The sequence below is a fragment of the Etheostoma cragini genome, chromosome 16, assembly GCF_013103735.1.
Source record: "Etheostoma cragini isolate CJK2018 chromosome 16, CSU_Ecrag_1.0, whole genome shotgun sequence".
In the NCBI taxonomy this organism is placed as follows: domain Eukaryota; kingdom Metazoa; phylum Chordata; class Actinopteri; order Perciformes; family Percidae; genus Etheostoma; species Etheostoma cragini.
In genome coordinates this window covers 9961412-9981521 of record NC_048422.1, presented here as the reverse complement: position 1 = coordinate 9981521, position 20110 = coordinate 9961412, and the positions used below count along the sequence as shown (strand labels likewise).

Here is a 20110-nt window from a genome sequence, read left to right as displayed (position 1 = left end):
ACACACACGTGGATTGTATTTATCATTATTAGTCATTTAGGTCAACATTGGATCATTCAGAGATCCTCACTGAACGTCTGGAGAGAGTTTGCTGCACTGAAAGTAAATGGGCTGAATAATTTGGCACACCCAATTTTTTAGTTTTTTATTTGTTAAAAAGTTTGAAATATCCAATAAATTTCATTCCAATTCATAATTGTGTCCCACTTGTTGATTCTTCACACAAAATTACAGTTTTATATCTTTATGTTTGCAGCCTAAAATGTGGCAAAAGGTCAAAAAGTTCAAGGGGCCCGAATACTTTAGCAAGGCCGGGTAATAAGAAAGCATTGGATTCTCTTATTTTACTGTCAGTCAAAGTTAGTGGTCTTTATTGCAAGTTTGTAATTTTCTTTTTACTGATCTTGTTCTTATGATCATCATGTGGCTGCATTAAATTCTTGCCACATTTCTGCTACTGTGGTTGTGGAAGAAGACTTTATGCCTTCTGTTCAGTGGATTTCTCCCTGTATGTTTGTGAAACGTCCGTGCAAAATTGTGACTCTGGAAAGCCTCTTGCTCTTAGAGTCTTAGACTCAGACGGTGGCTCAGAGTTTATTTTATCCAAGTTCCAGCTTTTGAACAAAAAAATCTAAATGATAAACAATGAGTAATTGGTTAATACTGTGGGGATCACTTAAACCACTTTATAATCATGTGGCTCTGCCTTTAATGTTAAATAGTCTGAAATCAGGCGTTCAAGTATTAAAGGTTCAGTGACTTAATGTTTTTTTATGCATGTTGCTATACTGTGATAATTGTGTTGATTTGTGTGCTGCTGACCAATGTTTTACAATAAACCACTAAAAACAGTGAGCATTATGTAGGTAAGCAAGTCTTCCTCATTTTAGAAAGGAAATATAAGCCTTTGTCCATTAAAAAAAAAACTATTGATCTATCGGCACACTTATCTTCCTCAGACAACACCCAACCCATGGATGAAGGAATGTCCCCCACCCCCCCTTTTTAATATTGGTCCCTTTAAAACATGGATGTGAACAGTTGAGACACAGAAGTGAGACAAAGCGATCAAGACTTATCATAAAACCCTATAATGCAAACATAGCCATGGCCTATGCATTCAGACCATCAGCCCCTTTTTTCCAAAAAAAAGTTTAATTCAATCTATATACACAAGTGTGTGACAATTGTATTCTCCAAATATGGATACTAATCCATTAATGTAAAAACCTTGACAAAATGTTAATTTTATGAATCAGTGCAGTAAAAGGCAACCGAGCGGGACAGCGTTTATTTGTGTAGAGTTTGTTTTCAGCCCCTGCACCACTCCACATGATGTTTCACAGCTATCTGGAACCTTCTTCCAACTGTTGCTGTTTAGCTTTCCTAAATTCAGCAGCCAGTCTGTTAGGCTGGAAAATGTAGAAATGACAGATTCCCCCTCCCCTGAGATAGTTAACAACCTGCCTAACCACTGTCCATTAATCCCAGACTTAGAAGAGAGAACGCGGGGGCGACGTGGGTCTGATGTGCGTGTGTGTTGTTTGAAAGCTTCCTCTCACACCTGGCAGCAGGAGGACAACAAGAGGTTAAAAAAAGGTCAAGAAGTCTCCGGCTCCAGGCGTGGAATGACAGGGAGGATGAGGTTCCCGAATGAGGAGTCCTGAGTGATGAAGAAGCCTGTGGAGTGTGCGTGTGCATGCTGCAAGAGAAGATAGTAAGGCAAAGGTTTGCTTTAATAATGACCACATTTACCATTTCATAACTGGATTAACCCAACAATATGATGTGTTTTTAGAAGTGCCAGATTCCGTTACCTTTGAACAGAGCTTGGCAAGCTGTTTCCCCATTTGTCCATTCTTTATGCTAAGCTAAGCTAACTACCCATTGGCTCTGTTTGCCAAAAAAGATTTTTGAGATTTGATGCCACATTAAAGCATATCCCAGTGTTTGAGGCGGATGCACCAAAAACTTGCACATATTAAATTGGAAAGCGATGATCAGATTTGAAACCAAATCCTCTAAACGATTCCAATAAAGAATTGTAATCTATTGGAACTGGGATTTCTGAACCAATTCCAAGTAGGAATCGGCTCTCGATGCCCAATCCTAATCAACACAAAACGTAGATATTAAGAATTAGGATGAGCAACTAAAGTATTGATTCATTTATAAATGTATAGCGCTTTTTTTGTGCTACTTGTTGTTGCGTGTGTTAAATGACACGTAGATGTCTCACCTGCAGGGCAGCTTTCTGCTGGGCAGCGATGTGCTGCTGTTCTGCATTGTCCCTGAACTCCTTCAGACTAGGTCTGGACAGCGAGATGCTTGGGGACAAAGGGACAAATGTCAATTTGAATATTCAAATGTCAATTTGAATATTGATATATGCTCAATCCCCCCCCCCCGTCTGTAACCCTCCTGGGCTGAATACTATCCCCACCTGCCTCCGGGAGTGCTCATCAGCCGTCTCCTCTCCTTCTCCAGCTCGGCCAGGATCGCCACCCGCGCCTTGTTTGGAAAGGCTGCATGAAGGAAAAAAAAAAGAGGAAGAGACAGAAAGACAATGGAAGGACAGATACATTTGTATCAGTAGGATTGGGCATCGAAAACCGATTCCTACTTGGACTCGTTTCTAAAATGACGATTTCAGTAGAATCGTTTCTTTATTGGAATGGTTTGGAAGGTTAGGTTTGAAATCCGATCATCACTTCAATCCGATCATTTAATACGCTCAAGTTTTGGTTACCAAAGCAACCAGGCATCAGCTAACATAACTTCCTTCATCTAATTATGGGCAACACTTTTCAGTAAAAACCAGTGAATGTGTTTACCACAAAATAACTGTGAGAAGCAATGGTAAATTAAGAAAAATATATATTGGCATATATTTTACCGCTTTCTTGCATCACATCTACGGCAGCAACTAACGATTATTTTCAGATGAATCTGCTGATTATTTTCTTGATGAATCGATTACTTGTTTGATCTATAAAAATGTCAAAATATGGTAAAATATGCGGATCCCAAAGCTTAGATGACGTCCATAAATGTCTTGTTTTGTCCAAAACTCAAATATATTCAGTTTACTGTCACAGAGGAGAGAGGCCACTGGAAAATATTCCCATTTAAGAAGCTGGGTTTAGAGAAATCTGATTTCTTGTCATAAAAAAAAATCTCAAACCGATTAATCTATCAAAATAGTTGCCAATTAATTCAATAGTTGACAACAATCGATTAATCGTTGCACCTCTAATCACATCCTAAATATGTTAGCACTCAGGTAAAATGAGAGGTCCATTGTTCGTGGGGAACTACAGAAACTATAAGATAATAAGCTATACAACTAGCTATATTTCCTCAAGGGGAAGAAGAGAGCTCTAATATTTCCAGGGGGGTCCAGAATTCATAGCTAACATTAATGTTACGACCCTGGAGTTACAGCTCGATAAAGACTTCAATACTAATATCGTTTGCCCCAAGAACTAAAATAATTACCTTGTCCTGGAGGATTAGTAGCCATGTCGGTGCAGGTAAAGTAGCAACAGGGCCGAATTTAAAAAAAAATGACAGAAAGGATTGTATAATAGCTAACGTTAACGCTAATGGTTTGCGTTTTATTTGTGTGTTTCCTTTCGCCCAGCCAACGATGCGCTGGTTGACAACGGACGATAAAACCCCCCTAAATGATAACTATAACTTCAACTGGAACTGGGTGAACTAAACTACACACAAGTTGCTGTTGTAACACTAACTTAAAGTTTAAAATAGCGATAAAAACTCCTGCTTATGTACGGTTGATGAGTTGCATTTTGCCACAAAGCAAGCACCGGGTTTTCAGATAGGTAGGTAAGATAGAAGAACGAAGAGGTGTCACTCTGCTTCTATTTCCGGTTAAGAAAAACGTTTCCCAGAAGAACCAAGTGAAAGGCGAGCCTTGATGAGGATGAAAGTAGGCCAATGTTACCTAAAAAGATTTTTTTTTTTTTTATTGAATTACTGTTAATTTAAGTTTAAATAATTTAATAAAATAAAGGTATCATATGAAAGCTCACTTTGGAGCCCAGATGATGAAAATATAGGCACATAGGTGTAAATAAAAGTAAATAATAATAATTATTGTTTTCCGAAAGATTTTAAATGTATAATGCTTAGTGCTTAGTACGTTTGTCATGAAGTGCTTATCATGTCATAACTTGGTCATGTGCACAGGTTGTTCCAGAGCAAAAATGATTGGCGTAAATAAAAGTAAACATTTTTCAAACTATTCGATTTCCCCCCCACCCGGAGCTTTTTTAAACACACCTCTTCTTTAGACGATGAAGTTTCCGCAGTTGTCATGGAGATAGTTTAGTGACAATGAGTTGAGTCTCTGAAAATAATTTGTCCTTCAGTTGAGAATGTTTTATGTTTTCAAAACGAGATAATCCATTTTTATTCATACTTTATTCATATTGATTGCTTTTCCCCTGGTGTTCCGCTGTATGTTTTGTTCCAAACAATAAACTTAAAGTCAGTAACAGAGCAGGGATCATTTCAATAGACGATCTTAACAATTTCATTCCGTTGCCCCTGTCACGTGGTGCTCATGTTTACATCCGGGTTTTTGTAGTTTAACTTCCGGAGGTGCGCCGTAGTAGTCAGCTGACAGTTGTGACCAACCAGCGGGTCGACATCTCCACCGAGGAGACGGGAACGGAGAAAAAAGCCTCCCTCTGTCTTCATTAACCGTATCAACCGCGGAAACCGGACAGCAGTTACCCTCCTCCCCGAAACCCGGCCACGTCTTCCCGCCTCCCGCAGGATGAGTGTCGGCACTCCGAGAGGCCTGGCCAGCTCGGGGCAGAAGCCCATCGCGGATATCCTCCACCCGCTTTCCGCCGCCGAGGAGCCGCTCTCCGTCACCGTCAACCTCGGAGGGGACAAGGTAGGGTCCGCTGTGGCTGCACCGAGACCGACACCGACACCGGTACCGGGGATGGAGAGTGGACGGTTAACCAAACTTACGTTACACTCCACACTCAAAGCTCTTTTCAGGCTGGCGCCAGTGTTTGTGGCTAAATCCATCAAGTAAGTAAACTGATGGAAGTGTAAAGGAGAAAAGGGATACCCATTAATCAGCGTATTTCCTGGTTAATGTTCTTTATTTACTGCCCATAACGGTGGTTGGAGTTGAGCCTGAAGAACTTTTGAGTTTGCCACTGAATCACTGTTGCATGAAAGCCAAGTCTCAAAATGTCTCAGCAAGCTCTATCCCATGAAGGGACTTGCTTTTTCATTACAACAACACACACATCATAACCAAAACTACGTTAACTCGGAAGAAAAACACACACTGTGGTTTCCACAGATTTCTCTCATTCTACTTTGTAGAAAGTGACCTGACATCGTTATCAGCCTATAGTGGGCTGACCTGACATCATGGTGCTGTGTAAACAAGGATGGACCAAGCAAACAAATCCCGAAGCTTCCTGCGGTTATTGTACAGCCACCAATTAGCTTTTGCAGTTAGTTATTGCCAAAAAGAGATGATGTGATACGTCCTTCCATCAAGGTTACATTTTAATTTCATTTATGAACACCCAGAGCCAACCAGAGGCAAGACACTAATTAAAAATGTGAAGCTTGTAGGAGTTCCTCTGTCTACACCCACCACCAAGAAAGTAATGGTTCTGGTCCCAGTCTGTCAGCAGAATATTCACTCTGTCAACACGCTTCAATAAAAGTTGATGGGAAGTTAGATTATGGGCCTGGGATCAAGTCATGAAAGTTTTTGCCAGTGGGTTAGGATCCATGTATAGAACATAGCATTCTTTCAAAATGTTAGTATCTTTAGTACTGTGTCGCATTGGTGGGAAAATGTGCTCTCACCTGGTGTTTAGTGATTTTTTAAAAATATTTTATTAGAAAATATAATGCTATGAACGTATTTTGTATAGTAGAAAAGCGACGGTCTTTTAAATTTTATTTTCACTGTGGTTTTCACTGTCTTTTCTTTTTGGTTCGGCTGGGGTCCATGTGAGAAAACGTGCTCTACTTTAGTGTACACACAATGTTAAACAACCAAATGTTATCATCCACTTACTGCTAAGGGTACAGTCTTAGTTTCTTTACCTGAGAAAAAAAACAGGACTTTTTGTTCATACAGTCATTTTTGGAAATTTAGAATTTGCAGTTCATTGCCAGTTATTTTTTGACAAGGTCCCATAATAGCCATATTATAGGGGTGTGAGATGTTAGGTACCACTAGGCCTATTAGCAGTTGCATGCAATATACAGTAGTCATATCCTTAAATAGAGGTTGGTGTCAGATAATAGGCCCATGTCACCTGAAATATTTTGACTTGTCACAGTAGAAAAAGCACACGTGTAAATGGCTGGATAATAATAGCCGAGTTCCATTTACCTGCTCAACTCACTTTCACTTTCACACTTGGAAGAGAACAGTGCCATCATTAAAGTTATTAGTAACACCTGGGCTTTTCCTACTCTTAAGTCAGAATGTCTGCTTTGAGAAAGCCCAATAAAGATAGTAATGTGGATATGAAGACCACCAGCGTTTTCCCCTCACCGAATCCTTAAATCTAAACCTGTCTAATAGGTTTAGAAAATATGAACTAACTGTGAAGCCCTACAATGTCACATTTAAGCTCTATCACAGCATTACAAAAAGCAGAACTCCACATATCCATTCCCAGATCCCAATATTGATAATTACATTCATACATCCCCCAGCTCTGCTATGTATTGAAAGCGGATCTGGTCCCCCCCCCCCTCCCCCCCTCAGTGTAATATCTTCAGATTTACCTGACTGTTGGAGCGTGGCTGTTTGGCGGTGGCCTGGTTGTTCATTCACAGTGGAGCAATGATGTAACGCAATGCAATTTTCTAAACTGTGATTACCAGTGCAGGTTAGCAAAACTGTGTGTGTGTGTGTGTGTGTGTGTGTGTCGGTGTGTGTGTCTGTGTGTGTGTGTGTCTTTTTCTCCTCGTTTAACTACATTGGTTGTTGTCCAAAAACTGGGAATTCAGTATACTTGTGGGGCCAAAATGCTGGGAAAGCATTATGTCAACGGTGGGTCCCCACAAAGATAGTGAGACTGTGTTTGTGTTTGTGTGTGTTTGTGTGTGTTTGTGTGTGTTTGTGTGTGTGTGTGTGTGTGTGTGCCCACTTTAGACGAGTTTAAAGAAAGAATGTGTGTTTCGTAAAAAGCGATAAAAGTTGAACATTACCTGCATTTCCCGCTTACACTTTAACCTGAAAGAAAGTAGTTCCTTTTCCTTATGCGAGGCAAATGAAATATAAAACGTATGTTCCTTGATGTGAGGCAAGATGTGACCCCAGAGGACCGGTGAGAAGGGTTAGTAAGAGTTTAGATCAGATCATATGTGGCAGTACCGGTTGTTGTAGTGAGGAATTTGGCTGTTAGTTTTTTTTCCGAGCCAGTTTGGATGATACATACCTGCTGCACCTGGCTTTTGCCCATCTTCCTGTTGCAGTATTTACATCTGTAGTCTTTGTTTACACTTAACATTCTGTCGCCTGCATTCCCTGATCTTTGCTAAATGAGATCTACTCTAAATGTGCCGTAATATATTCTTCCATCACTTTTTTTTTATATCCTTTGAATTACAGGTTAAATCAAACAGCACGTAGAAGTAGAAAATCAACCTCATATTTCTCTTTGCTCTAATGTGTCCAATTCTGCACATACGTTTTTATAGCTTTTTTTTTAAGCACTATTGCTGTGTTTGGGTGGAGCCTGCGGGGGAAAATTTGTTGTTTGCTCCCTACTTGTTGCGATAGAAAACACAGCTCTGACGCAGCGTATTTTACCCAGAACAACCTGTGGAAGAGTGTCTTCTTCGAATAGTCTATGAATAGTTTTGCATCCGTTTGATAGTGATATTTATCAGAACGGTCTTTGTCAAACCAAAAACTGGTTGTTGCGGTGCAATAGTCAATTTCAGAATCAAATCCAATGCATAAAAGGCCTGTTTGTCCAGAAAACAGGCCATGAATGGCTTCAGAAGAAAACATACTGTATGTCTTTTATAAAAATAAATAAATAAAACACCTGTTAAAGGATGAAAAAAAATATAACCCTGAATAAAATGACAATGTGTTCCTTTCATCAACCTAAATAGGGTCTAAGCCATTATTATCACACAGTTGGAATGGATTTGTATTAAGGCTTTTGGAATGTATCCCCTGTCCACAAATGCTCCATTTCTCTCCTCTCATCCATCATTCAATTACAGAGACAGGAGTAGTGTCAGATGATGTTGGCTGTGAACGAGGCAGCAGCAGCCTCAACAAGAGCCCCATTGACCGAGAGAAACAACCGCATCGCCGTGAATCACCAGCTCTTTGTTTGCAGCCTTAATCACAGTGCAGCATCTGAATTTTATGTCCCCATTGTCTCTGTCCACGCAGGCAGCGGGGCTGACCAATGGCACGCCGGTTGAGACGTCGAGTCCCGCATCCACGTCCTCGCTCTTCAACAGGCTGCAGCTGGACGACGACCCGGAAGCCGATGTCCGGGACCCCTACGCAGAAAGCACAGAAACCCGTGACCTCTTTGTCACAGTCAACGACCCGAAGAAGCACGTCTCCACCATGGAGACCTACATCACCTACAGGGTCTCCACCAAGGTCTGCTCTTGGCTGGTGTCATGGTGACACAGTCTACTTGGTTGTCTTTGGACAGTAGGGACTGTATGACACTGCCATCTGGCGTAATAATGGTTAATGTTCTCCGATTCAAGCTTCTTAAATGTGAATATTTACATATTGCAATATTTTCTCCACTCCCATGTGACAGTAAGCTGAATATTTCTGAGTACGAGACATTTAGGATCTCATCTTGGGCATTGGGAAACGCTGATTGACATATTTCACCATTTTTCTGATGTTTTGTAGACCAAGCAACCAAGTAATCTTGAAAATTATCGACAGATTAATCAACAATGAAAATAATCAGAGATTGCAGCCCTAAAGTGTGCGTGTGTGTTTGTTGGCGTGTGCACGTGTGCGTTTGTGTGTTCTACTCCTTCACATCGGTCTGTAAGTAAGCGGCAGCAGATCTCAAAACCACCACTCTGCCTTCCACAAGTTGATTTGCTCCGACTTTCAAAACGTAATCCGAGCTTCAGAGGCCTTTCTATCGTGTAATGAAAGAAACGGATTCAGATAAAGACTGCCAGGAGTCTCCGGGCAGCGTCATGACAACAGTTGCTATGTGCACTTTAGTGCTTCGGCTCAGGACGAAGACAAATATCACAGCCCAATATGAACACAAAGTGTTAATTGAGAGCATGCGGGGGCTGGCCTTTAACACTATTTTGTGTGTGTGTGTGTGTGTGTGTGTGTGTGTGTGTGTGTGTGTGTGTGTGTGTGTGTGTGTGTGTGTGTGTGTGTGTGTGTGTGTGTGTGTGTGTGTGTGTGTGTGTGTGTGTGTGTGTGTGTGTGTGTGTGTGTGTGTGTGTGTGTGTGTGTGTGTGTGTGTGTGTGTGTGTGTGTGTGTGTGTGTGTGTGTGTGGATCAGCGCACTGTCAGCTATATTTCATGGTCAATAAGCATGTACAGTAATCCTGCTGAGCTGGCCACCCTCCGGTCCAATGTGCACCTATGAATTTTGTGCCAATGTACTGTGAATGTTTTTTTTCTGCCTCAGACAACACGGGCAGAGTTTGACCTGCCGGAGTACTGCGTCCGGCGGCGTTACCAGGACTTTGACTGGCTGAGGATCAAGTTGGAGGACAGCCAGCCGACCCACCTCATCCCTGTAGGTCAAATGAGCCGAATGACTCTCTGTCCTGCTTTCTGTTGAGAAACCCTTCGTTTAAAGTCTCCGCCCCTCCTCTTTCCTCCCCCTCCAATCTCTCTTAAACTCCAGCCCTTGCCGGAGAAGTTTGTGATGAAGGGCGTGGTTGATCGTTTTTCGGAGGAGTTCGTGGAGACGAGGATGAAAGCTCTGGACAAGTTCCTGAAGCGAATCGCTGACCACCCCGTTCTCTCCTTCAACCCACATCTAAACGCTTTCCTAACTGCCAAGGTATGGCAACACACGTTTGGGAAGTTCACTATTTGACTTATAGAGAGAAAAAAACAAACGCTTAATGATTTCTCACCATGTGCAACGCACAGACAAATTCAGGTCAATCAGTCAATCCTTTTGCTGTCACATGCTTGTATGCGGGACCTTGTAATATTGCGTTGTTATGCGAAACAAAAACCATAAATATACGTATTCTCGGCAGCAATCTTTCAGTAAAATGCATTACCACAAAAAAGTGAGCATCTGCTTCCTTGTGTGCGCCTGTGTGTTTTCTCCAGATCTGCCATCAGTCACAAATGTTGACTTTAAGTAGCTGAGACACAAGACAGGACTTTATTGATCCTTGTGGGGGAATGATCTTGTTGCAGCAGTAAAATAATTGGACTCAGAAAAAAAGTGGCTGGCAAGCATAAAATGTAAAATGGGTGATAGAACACCAAAGGTATTAAAACAGGAAGGTTCTTGTAAACATGCGTTCAACAATTTCATCCCATTAGGTAAAAACGAAGAATTGATTATTAACACACTTGTATTAGATACTTCTGAATGCACATTTAACCATAGATCAAAAATTATAAACATAACTTTGGACATTCCTGTGTTTAAGTTGAACAAGAAACATGCAAAAACAGTTCATTCACACAATGAATCCGCAGCTTTATCCCCATGTAATTTGATGCTGGACACCCCGTGGCCTGTTGTCACCGTGTGTCTGCAGGACCTGAACAAGCGCCAGGGTCTGGCCCTCCTGACCAAGGTGGGCGAGTCGGTGAAGCACGTCGCCGGAGGCTACAAGCTGCGGGCGCGGCCGGCCGAGTTCTGCGCCATGGGAGAATACCTGGACACCTTCAACCAGAAACTGGGAACCATCGACCGCATCGCTCAGAGGATCCTCAAAGAGCAGTCAGGTATCAAAGCAATAGACACCCATGATTATGTAATGAACAGTTTCACCTTGAGGTTGATGGTTCTCTATGGTTGATGGATTTAGTTTGCGCATTTATCTTTTTTTATTTGACACTTGTTAGCATTGATACCACACAAAGGCATTTGCCAACTTCAAATTAAACTGAGTCATCCTGTAAGGACTCAGTGGGCTTGCAAATGGTTATAGACCAGATTATTGATTGATTATAATTTGACAATAAAGAGCGGGATTGATAAAATGAGAAACGCGTTCCATTAAAGTTGTACTAAAAGGGTGTTTAACTGAGCAACATAAAGCAATCAAAAAATGGATCCATTCATTCATCAATACAGAATACATTTTATTATGCGTATATATGTTAATAAGGAACTTATGGGAATTATTGGCACATCACTGAAAAAGCGAAATTAAAAGCTAAATCCACAACTCATTTTTAAAATAGAGGTTTTCAACAGAAATGTAAAAAGCATTTGTTTTCAGTTATCTCTTGGATTTTCCATTTACCAATTCTATTACAATTTCCTCACAGTCTTATTATGGCAAAACTTTACATAGTGTAGAACCCCTAGGATTTAAATACCACTTCTGGCGAAAGCACTGAAGCTACTTCTTCAGTTTATTCTTCCAAATGTGTATTTTAGGCAGCAGGAAGCATTTTTTCTAAAAACTGTGGTGTGTGCTGCTTGGAAGATGGCCTCAAGTGGTTACACCATATACTCTACTTCTTCTCAGTCTTTAGCCCGAGTGGCTAAAACTGGTTTGTAAACTCTGCAGTATTGATTGAGTGCTGTGGTGTTTGGTTGAAGAGAAACCAAACACCACACAGTGGTGTGGTGGTTCCACACAGTCTTTCTTGGTTTCTTGGTGGTTTCTTGGTTTCTTGGTGGTTTCTTGGTTTCTTGGTTGATAAGTGCAGGCCTAACTCATGCGTGACAAGTGATCCGGTAAATACCTGACATCTGCCGTGTGAACGCTAGTTGTCACCATCTGTTCAGGGTTTTAGATGTGTTGCAGTCTGTGGCCAAAAAAACAGTAATGCAAACGAAAATGTCCTTGTTTCCATATCGGAGGAGATAAGGTGGAAACTCAGGGGACTGTAGATAATAAAGGCGTACCAGCTGACACAGGGTGTAAAAAAGCAAATGCCGTGCGCGCCAGACTCAGCTGCCTGGCGTTTATTCATCACCCTCTCTCGTGTGTCATTTTACAAATAAAGATTTGGCCATTGAACATGCCGATCTTTCCGCATCGCCTGTGAGGAAAGAAAGACCGTCCTGCTGTCGTTGGTTTTCCAGTTGAGCAGTGTCTTATGTTGGTACAGAGAATTAGCTGCTTCAACTTAAAATCTAGACACAGTCCCCTCTCCTTACTCTTCTTCTTGGCATGTTCACCACCTCTTCTTTATGGTTTTTATCAGGGGTGTGCAAAATATTTTTCATTTAGATTCATAGAATTACCAAAAAAAATACATTTTGTAATGGCGTGTATATAATCACATGGGAAGAGGAACTACATTTACATACTGTGAATTGTTTTTTAAAATTGAGAATCATTTTTGAATCAAATTCATTTTAAATTGAAACGTGAGCCTAAAAATTCATATTGAATTGAATCGTGACATTTTCAGAATCGTTAACCCCTCGTTTTTAATAAATATTATTATAATTATTTTGACTTTCACCACTACCAGAGTACCTGACAGAACTGCGGGAGTACGGCACCGTGTACTCCAGCTGGGTGGGGTTGGAGGATGAACTGCGGCGCCCCCTGGAGCGCGTGGCCGGCTGCGTGACGACGTGCTGCGCAGCGCTGGAGGACCTGGGGGAGAACATGAGCCAGGACTTCCTGCCCGTACTCCGAGAGTATGTCCTCTACGTAGAGTCCATGAAGGTGAGAGGGACATCGTGGGATGTTGCACAGGACATTTTTGTTTGTTTGTTTTTTTGATGTTCTAAAAGCTGGATACAGTACAGCAAGTCAGCCTTGTTGTCGATTACCCCCCCCCCCCCCCCCCCCCCCCCCCCCCCCCCCCCCCCCCCATAGACTTCCATTCCATTATGAGAAAAGCATTTAAAAAATGTAACATATGATTTAAAATTCAGAGTAGATCCGTCTATTGGGATTTATTTGAAAACTTAAACACGTGGCCACCCTCACTCTATATACACACACACACACACACACACACAATAGGCTTTTAGCCTTAGTTGACTCTTGCCACATTTACACGGAGCTGAGAAACCGATTATTATATTGCTCCTATGACACTGCCACAGTGGAACTAACAGTAAATACCAGTTTGGTTAAGTTCGTATTCATGTGAATGTGTGTAAGCTGTAAATGGAAATATAACTGGGTAATTTTATAACCCTTTTTGACATAATCTTTAATTGAAAACAATACAAAGACGCTATATTTCATGTTGTACCTTACCTACCTAAATATACTGTATGCTAATTCTGAATTTGATGCCAGCAACATGCGTTTCAAAAAAGGGGGAAAAGCAACAATGGGAAAGAATCCAGTGTCCTCAGCTGCCAAACGCTGAGGGTCTCTTGAGTGTTGTCAAAAGAAAAGGTGACGCAACACCGTGGTAAACATAACCCCTGTCCCATCTTGCTTGGAACATGTCGCAAGCATCAAATTCAGAGTAAGTGAATATTTACAAAAGAATAAATAAAGTTTAGCGATCAGGGATTCTTCCATGACCCAACAAACACGAGACACATTTGGCTTAATATCTGCTGTGGTTGGTTTGAAGCACCCGACAACACTCCTGTGAGGAAATCCACACCTCACCCAGATGAACAGGCGCCCAGACTCGAGACAGCTCATGTCCAGAGGACGTTAACCCTTGTGTTATCCTTCGGGTCCCCGGGACCAGTTCAGTTTATTTGTCTTTTTGTATCAGCCTGGCGTTGATCTGTCCCCGGTGACCATTGCGTAGGCTACCATGTGATATAATTTCACGTGAACTGGAAGGCGCCTCACCCTTTGGAGTCCTAGAGACCCGTCTTGCAGTCGAACACGTTCCCACTACTCCTCATCGCGTCCTCCCAGGTCCTGGTTCCCGTCCTGCCCTCGAAGGTGTTTCCCACTACCATTATCTCGTCCTTCCGGTCCAAGAGAAGCGGCCTTTAATCACTCAAATTTTTCGGCCACCGTGACCTGGTCCTCCGGGGTCCCGAGACCCATCCTGCCCTCGAACACTTTAAATAAACTAAACCAGTCCCTGTGACACCTAAGACTACACAAGCGTCAAGAAGAGTGCACGCAAGAAAAGCAGTAAGCGCCGAAAAAATAACAGGTGCTCAAAGACTGTCCTGATTAGCTGGCTGACGGCCCCCCACTGAATGACAATAAAGTCTAAGTCTATTTCTAAGAACATTGAAACTCATGTCTTTGTACTGTTTTCAGTTGAATATGCCAGAGATAAAGAAAAAGTTTTTTTTTTGCTTACATTTCACAGTGTCCCAACTTTTTGGGAATTGTGGTTGAACAAAAAACCCAACATTCTTTACCTTTTGTATATAAACAGGAAATGATACAATACCTGTGACCACGGACATCAATCAAACTGGGACTTTGGGAAACCACTGACTAATAAGTTTTCCAAGATCTTTCTGAGCCTTTTTATTAGCACCCACTGTTTATTTTCTTTCCAGTTGTAAGCAGCTCTATTTCCTTTACTGAGAATACTGTTCATCCACGGCATACTCTGAAACTGCCACAAATGTGTACGTACACAGTCTACGTTGAGTATACTTTGTTTAGCAGTGCAAACAATCCACGCACCGAAGACCTGATACAAACGAACGTATAAGTGGAATTGAGACACAGCAACAGACTCGCTTACTTTCCGCTGAGTCACCTTTGACCCCAAATAGAGGAAGTTGCATCTGACATTCTGCGTGTGTCAGTTCCTTAACTCACCGAGTGCTTGCATCAGCATTTCTCTCTGTTGGATCTTTTTCACACGTCGTCTCTGGAATTTTACACAGTGCCAGGAAATATCCCATTAACGGTGCGAAATGAAACAGTTGTTTTCTTGTTGATTTCAGAATGTTTTGAGGAAGCGGGACCAGAGCCAGGCCGAGTACGAGGCCCGACTAGAAGCAGCCATATTGCGCAAACAGGAGGACAGAACACCAGTAAGCCTCATCCTTCCTCCTTTCAAACACACAGGCCTTTCAATCAGCACATAATCAATAATGAAAAGAGCCGTTACTTCACTGAACATTTATGACTTCTTTTAATGTTTACACTTATATTATATAGGGTGAATAATCTCTTCAAAATAAAAAGCTTTTAGTGCTGTTAGAATTAGTTGGATGTCCTTTGTCCATATGCCATACTAACTCCACAAAGAAACATTCTCGGGATTTGAGAGGGAGAATTTGTGAAAGTCCTCCTTCACTACAAATGTCTCTAATACAACCCTTCCCCTCCAAAACTCCTGCACCACCCAGACCCCTGCGGTTGTAGACCTGCAACCTGTAGTCTTTCACTATGTCCCCTGAACGCCCCTGTAGCTGTAGTTTTCTCTGTCTCGCCGTAGATGCCAGTGGAGGTCGAGAAATGCCAGGACAAAGTGGAGTGTTTCAACGCTGACCTGAAGGCAGACTGGGAGCGCTGGCAAAGCAACAAGAGACAAGACTTCAAACAGCTTCTCACCGGCATGGCCGACAAAAACATCAACCACTACGAAAAGGTAGGCAGGCTGCTGGAAAGCCATTGGAACTTAAAACCACTGCAAAAAACAAAAAATCAATACGGGAAGGTTAAACTGTCTTGTAATCATTGATCTGTTGTGGACCTTTTGAGCCCTTTCTGTTTGGAGCCTTCACACCCTCCTGCACTCACACTCTCGGGGCCCTGTTTTAACGATCTAGGGGCGCAGGTGCGTTTAGGGCATGTATAAATCCACTTCTGCTTGTTTAATGGCGTTAAAAAAAGAGCGGCGCAAATCTCAACGCTAAGCTCAATGCAAGTGTCTTTGCTACTGTAAACCCGTCCAGCGCCCACGTCGTTTAAATAGCAAATGCCCCTGCGCCCATCTTTGTGGCCATGGTCGTGCTGGTCTTACAGGGAGGTGTGTTCAGGTGCATTCTTGGTGTATTGCTTGAGGCAGTGGGAAGTGATGGCGCCATTGACCAACAAAAACCTGGTCTAAAGCCAATAGAGCAGCATTTAGTTATTTTAAAATTTGATTAGGCTCACAGGGAAGCGCAGCAGCACACAAACACGCAAAAGATTACAAACAGAAATATTACGGTGCAAGTCGACCATCATCATAGCAATGCGCCGAGGTACAAACGTGCCTGTCTTTTATAGAGAATGGGAGATGACGCTCTGATTGGTTAATCATGTTACTGTTACATTCATCCGTCTCTTCTCTCTACAGTGCCAGGCGGCGTGGGAGTCACTCATAACTCTCCTCCAGGACAAACAGACTGAGGACAAAACGAGCGAGACGAACTGAAACATCTCCTCATGTCTCATCCCTCTCTGTGTATAACACGCTCTCTCATGCCAAGGAAAGGGACAAACAGGGCAGTGGATTTGAACTGCTGGACTTTGCCCCTGTTTTCCTCTGAGATGACTATACGGAGGGGAGTCATCTCTCAGAGACTCGACCTTCTGCGAAGGAGGTAATGAATGGTACATTCGAGGAAAGCTGGGAAAAAGGAGAGATCTACTATGTACAGACATTTTCCTTATTTTTTTTTCGGTCTTTGTTCCTGTTGACTTTTTCTACTTCATGTTTCCAATAACCAGTCGGTTTACCAATGCTACTTGTGTGTATTTCACCGCGGTCTCAGAGAGGCACGTTCGCTCCATGTTGACATTGAGACGAATGGGAAGGATAACTCTTTGGCGTCGCAGAAAACCGATAAGATCATGATATTTTGCGTGTTCAGTATTCAGAGCATCCCGAGGATTTTTTTATTTCCTGTCGGGTCGTAAAAGCCTCTAAATATGTAACACTGAAACTAAACTCATGTCATTCTCATTCATCTTTTAAAGGCATCCTATTGGCTAATTATTATACATTAAATATTGGGAAATTAGAGCCCAACATCCTATACTTAATTTAAAGGAACATTACTGTTTTTTTTGTTCGTTTTTTTGCTTGTGTTTTTGGCTCATAAACTTATACTTTCCATTGTTGTGGACTGTTTTCCAAAAGTTCTTAATAGTTTTCCTGTTTTCCCTGCAACCATTGTAAGTATGAAAATCAACTTGCAGAGACGTGAAGCCGTGGCATCGGTGTTTCACAGCACAGCCTTGTGTGACAACAAGAAGTAACGCACAGGCGCAGAAAAAGCCGGTGGAGCAGCAAATGAGTCCAAATCAGTTGGCAGTAAAAGACACCGATCGCTCTTCAAATGGAAACTTTAGCACGGATTTTTGATCCTCATCCTTAAGGAGAAATAGACGTGAAGCAAAGACGTTTCACAGTGACGACACAAGTTGAATGTCGATCTTTATCAGGAAGTCAATTTGTTGGAGGTCAGGTTTTGTGTTTTTAAGCACAAACTTTGCAGATTTTGTCATACATTTGTGCTTTGAGTGCAGCGCAGCAGCCCCACCTGGTGGTTAAATGCTTATAGTTTTCATTCTTTTAAAACTTCTCTCTTCATATCACATGTTTGCTTTTTTCACCATGGACACTTGTACCTCCTGTTGTAATTCCACCTCTCTTAGAATAGAATAGAATGTATTAATTTAATTTCCCTACACTACAGCAGCTCAAGAGAAAAAAAATATACACATCAGGATAATTATATTTAATAATTATTCAATTGAGGATGCGTAATGGCCCATCTGGCAGATTTACCCACATGAACAGCACACAAAGGGAATCAAAAGTATAATTTATTCACTTTTAAACTCTATTGTCTGTCAACTTATTTTTTGAAGTCAAATGTCATTTTATTGCAGCAATCTGCCAATTAACACTCATTTAGAGTCATTTTCTGAGAGAAACAAACACCGTCTTGGGAACGTGGGTTTATCGGACCTCATTAAAAGGATTTCTTTGAGGAAAGAGTGAGTCTCAAAGGCTGTATGTGATCTGAAATACCTTTTTTGAGAGGTTAGGACAGAGTTAAGAGCTTCCAGGTGAACGTCTGGAAATTGAGGAATTTCTCAAAGATGTTGAGGCTGCAAAGCAACAAAGAGCACTGAGGCTTCTGGGAAAATCTCTGCTGGTCAGGATTGAATAAACCAGCGTTAAAGGAGTTTTGTGAAAGTTCTTCAGGTCATAACCAGACATTGCAATAGCTATATTTAGAGTGATACACCCTTTACTTAAAAAAAACTACAGTTTGTTTTAGTGTTTAGTTCTTTTAAACCCTCCAACTGAGCAGTGTGACCCCCTCCTGCTCAGCTATGACTCATGGGAAACATTTCTCATATGTCAGATGCTTTATTTTTGCGTCAATTGTTTTGGCTCAAAATGTTGCTGATGCCTTAAAGGAAAACTCCATTCTGAGAGATTTTGTTATTCGTCATATGTGTAACCTTTTGCTGAACCCGACTTATTTCGAAATTTCTGACTTTTCAACCACAAAGGATAGACGCATCGTGCTTAGAATCACATCTTTAAGAAGCACATAGCTCCACATAGACATTGATTTCACCTTTTTGTTCATTGGTGGCACAGATTCCACTGATAACCTGGAATAGAACTTTTTTTTTACAAATATAATCATATCTTCAGACAAAAGGTGCTTAATTCTCTTTTCAGGTCTGTGGTTTCTTTCACATATCCTTTAGTCAGATTGTCTTTGAACGGCCCTTGTCCTGTTTTTATGTGCTGATGTCATATTACTGAGTCTGCCAAGTTAGCCAAATGAGGCTGCTTGCAGATTGGTTTTAGTGCTTGGTCAGTTCTCTTTATATCCGTCCTTCACGTTTTCCCCTCGAGCTCTAAAAAACAAAAAGCAGCTACCGTTTCTTCTTACTACTAGAAGTCAGGTGACGCATGAAGACGTTTTTTATTTGGGCCTTTTGAACGCAGCCACTAAGTTGGAGAAAGAGGCTTTCCGAGACTCTGTGGTCCAGTGTCGAGGCAGACAGGACGATGGATGCACTGATGCAATATGTCTGCATTTGTTTCAAAATATCAAAACCACCAAGACCCAAAGGTGTTCAGATATCAGAGCAAAGCCTCCGTTTGTCTCACGTAAACTGTAAAAGAAGACCGCCATTCTTTTTTTTTTATCCTCAAACTACTGCTGTAAAAGAGCAGTTCCACAGTAATTTATTTTCTACACTTTCCGTCCTGTCTATGTTAACTGTCACAATGTTGTATGGGAAAATATTTTTTTAAATGGTTTATCAAAACTTCCCAGACTGAGTCACTGTTATTCATGCATCATTATTAGACAAAGTTGAATGCACCTGGAGAGGTTTTAACCACTAGGGGCACTATTGAGCAGTGTTTTTGTGTTGTTATCTCGAGGAAACACAAAGCATTTTGATGAGAGAAACTGAATGTGAATGTGTTCATTTACAAGGAAACTCTTTTGTTTTTCATTCTTCTTGCAGACAGTGCTGTGACTAAGGCTGCAGTGGTGCTCATAAAGTTTATGAACCCATGCTTAAGTTGGCTATAAAGACAAAAAAACTAATCGTCTTTTTGGAAATTGATCTTATTGCCTTAATTAAACAAAATTGGAAGAATTCAACCTTTGGGGACACATATTTTCTTTGTGAATGAATAATGTATTTTACATACATAAAAAAAGGTTCTTCCATGAAATACAGGGAACATAAGAGGCATTCCTAGTTGTTGGCATAGGGTACTTTCCATAAAATCATCTCTCAGTGCAAATCAAACCGGCTATTAGGCTAACTGAAATAAAACCACGCCAATCTCTCGGTACGGTGAAGGGTATGTGATAACGTGGGGCTGTTTTTCTCTCTGACCACCACTTTGGTCTAACTGCTCTGACCGCACTAACGACAAGAAGCATGAAACTCATGCTCACTCAACCAGATTGTTCACCAGACTGTAAAGCTTTACATTTCAACATCTGTTTTCATTTTAGCACCTTGCACTCTGGAACAGCACAAGAGATAAGACAGCAAAGGGCCTAACCAAAAACAGTTG

The 20110-nt window shown here is 41.5% G+C and overlaps 2 protein-coding genes and 1 long non-coding RNA gene across 4 annotated transcripts in view; 1 reads left to right on the top strand and 2 right to left on the bottom strand.

Moving 5' to 3' along the window:
• Positions 1–1165: 1165 nt before the first annotated feature.
• On the bottom strand, positions 1166–3869 carry LOC117959566 (SOSS complex subunit C-like). The gene is made up of 4 exons (XM_034896781.1): positions 3499–3869; positions 2444–2525; positions 2240–2327; positions 1166–1702 (listed from the first exon to the last, which is right to left on the bottom strand). Exons 1-4 carry the CDS (start codon positions 3521–3523, stop codon positions 1601–1603), a joined length of 297 nt encoding a protein of 98 aa, XP_034752672.1. The 5' UTR covers positions 3524–3869; the 3' UTR covers positions 1166–1600.
• A 773-nt stretch (positions 3870–4642) lies between these two features.
• Positions 4643–17518, top strand: snx30 (sorting nexin family member 30). Of its 2 annotated transcripts, XM_034896779.1 has the most exons (9): positions 4643–4927; positions 8438–8656; positions 9678–9788; positions 9900–10058; positions 10780–10969; positions 12680–12879; positions 15051–15140; positions 15548–15700; positions 16394–17518. In XM_034896779.1, exons 1-9 carry the CDS (start codon positions 4805–4807, stop codon positions 16469–16471), a joined length of 1323 nt encoding a protein of 440 aa, XP_034752670.1. In that variant the 5' UTR covers positions 4643–4804; the 3' UTR covers positions 16472–17518. The 2 variants fall into 2 exon arrangements, with proteins under 2 accessions (XP_034752670.1, XP_034752671.1); XM_034896780.1 differs by lacking the exon at positions 8438–8656.
• The window catches only part of LOC117959567, a 22667-nt gene continuing 15987 nt past the window's right edge, over positions 13431–20110 (bottom strand). Inside the window, exon 3 of the long non-coding RNA XR_004659965.1 lies at positions 13431–13442. This is a non-coding gene — a long non-coding RNA (uncharacterized LOC117959567). The remainder of the gene's footprint in view (positions 13443–20110) is intronic.

What these genes read in the sequence shown, in the direction of transcription:
- snx30 (XM_034896779.1), top strand. Translation starts at nt 4,805, where the DNA reads ATGAGTGTCGGCACTCCGAGAGGCCTGGCCAGCTCGGGGCAGAAGCCC. An exon ending in TCAACCTCGGAGGGGACAAG is followed by an intron (nt 4,928 to 8,437) that starts GTAGGGTCCGCT and finishes CTGTCCACGCAG; the next exon opens with GCAGCGGGGCTGACCAATGG. An exon ending in GATCCTCAAAGAGCAGTCAG is followed by an intron (nt 10,970 to 12,679) that starts GTATCAAAGCAA and finishes CACCACTACCAG; the next exon opens with AGTACCTGACAGAACTGCGG.
- LOC117959566 (XM_034896781.1), bottom strand. Translation starts at nt 3,523, where the DNA reads ATGGCTACTAATCCTCCAGGACAAG. An exon ending in ATGAGCACTCCCGGAGGCAG is followed by an intron (nt 2,328 to 2,443) that starts GTGGGGATAGTA and finishes TTTGTCCCCAAG; the next exon opens with CATCTCGCTGTCCAGACCTA. An exon ending in AGCAGAAAGCTGCCCTGCAG is followed by an intron (nt 1,703 to 2,239) that starts GTGAGACATCTA and finishes CTTCTCTTGCAG; the next exon opens with CATGCACACGCACACTCCAC.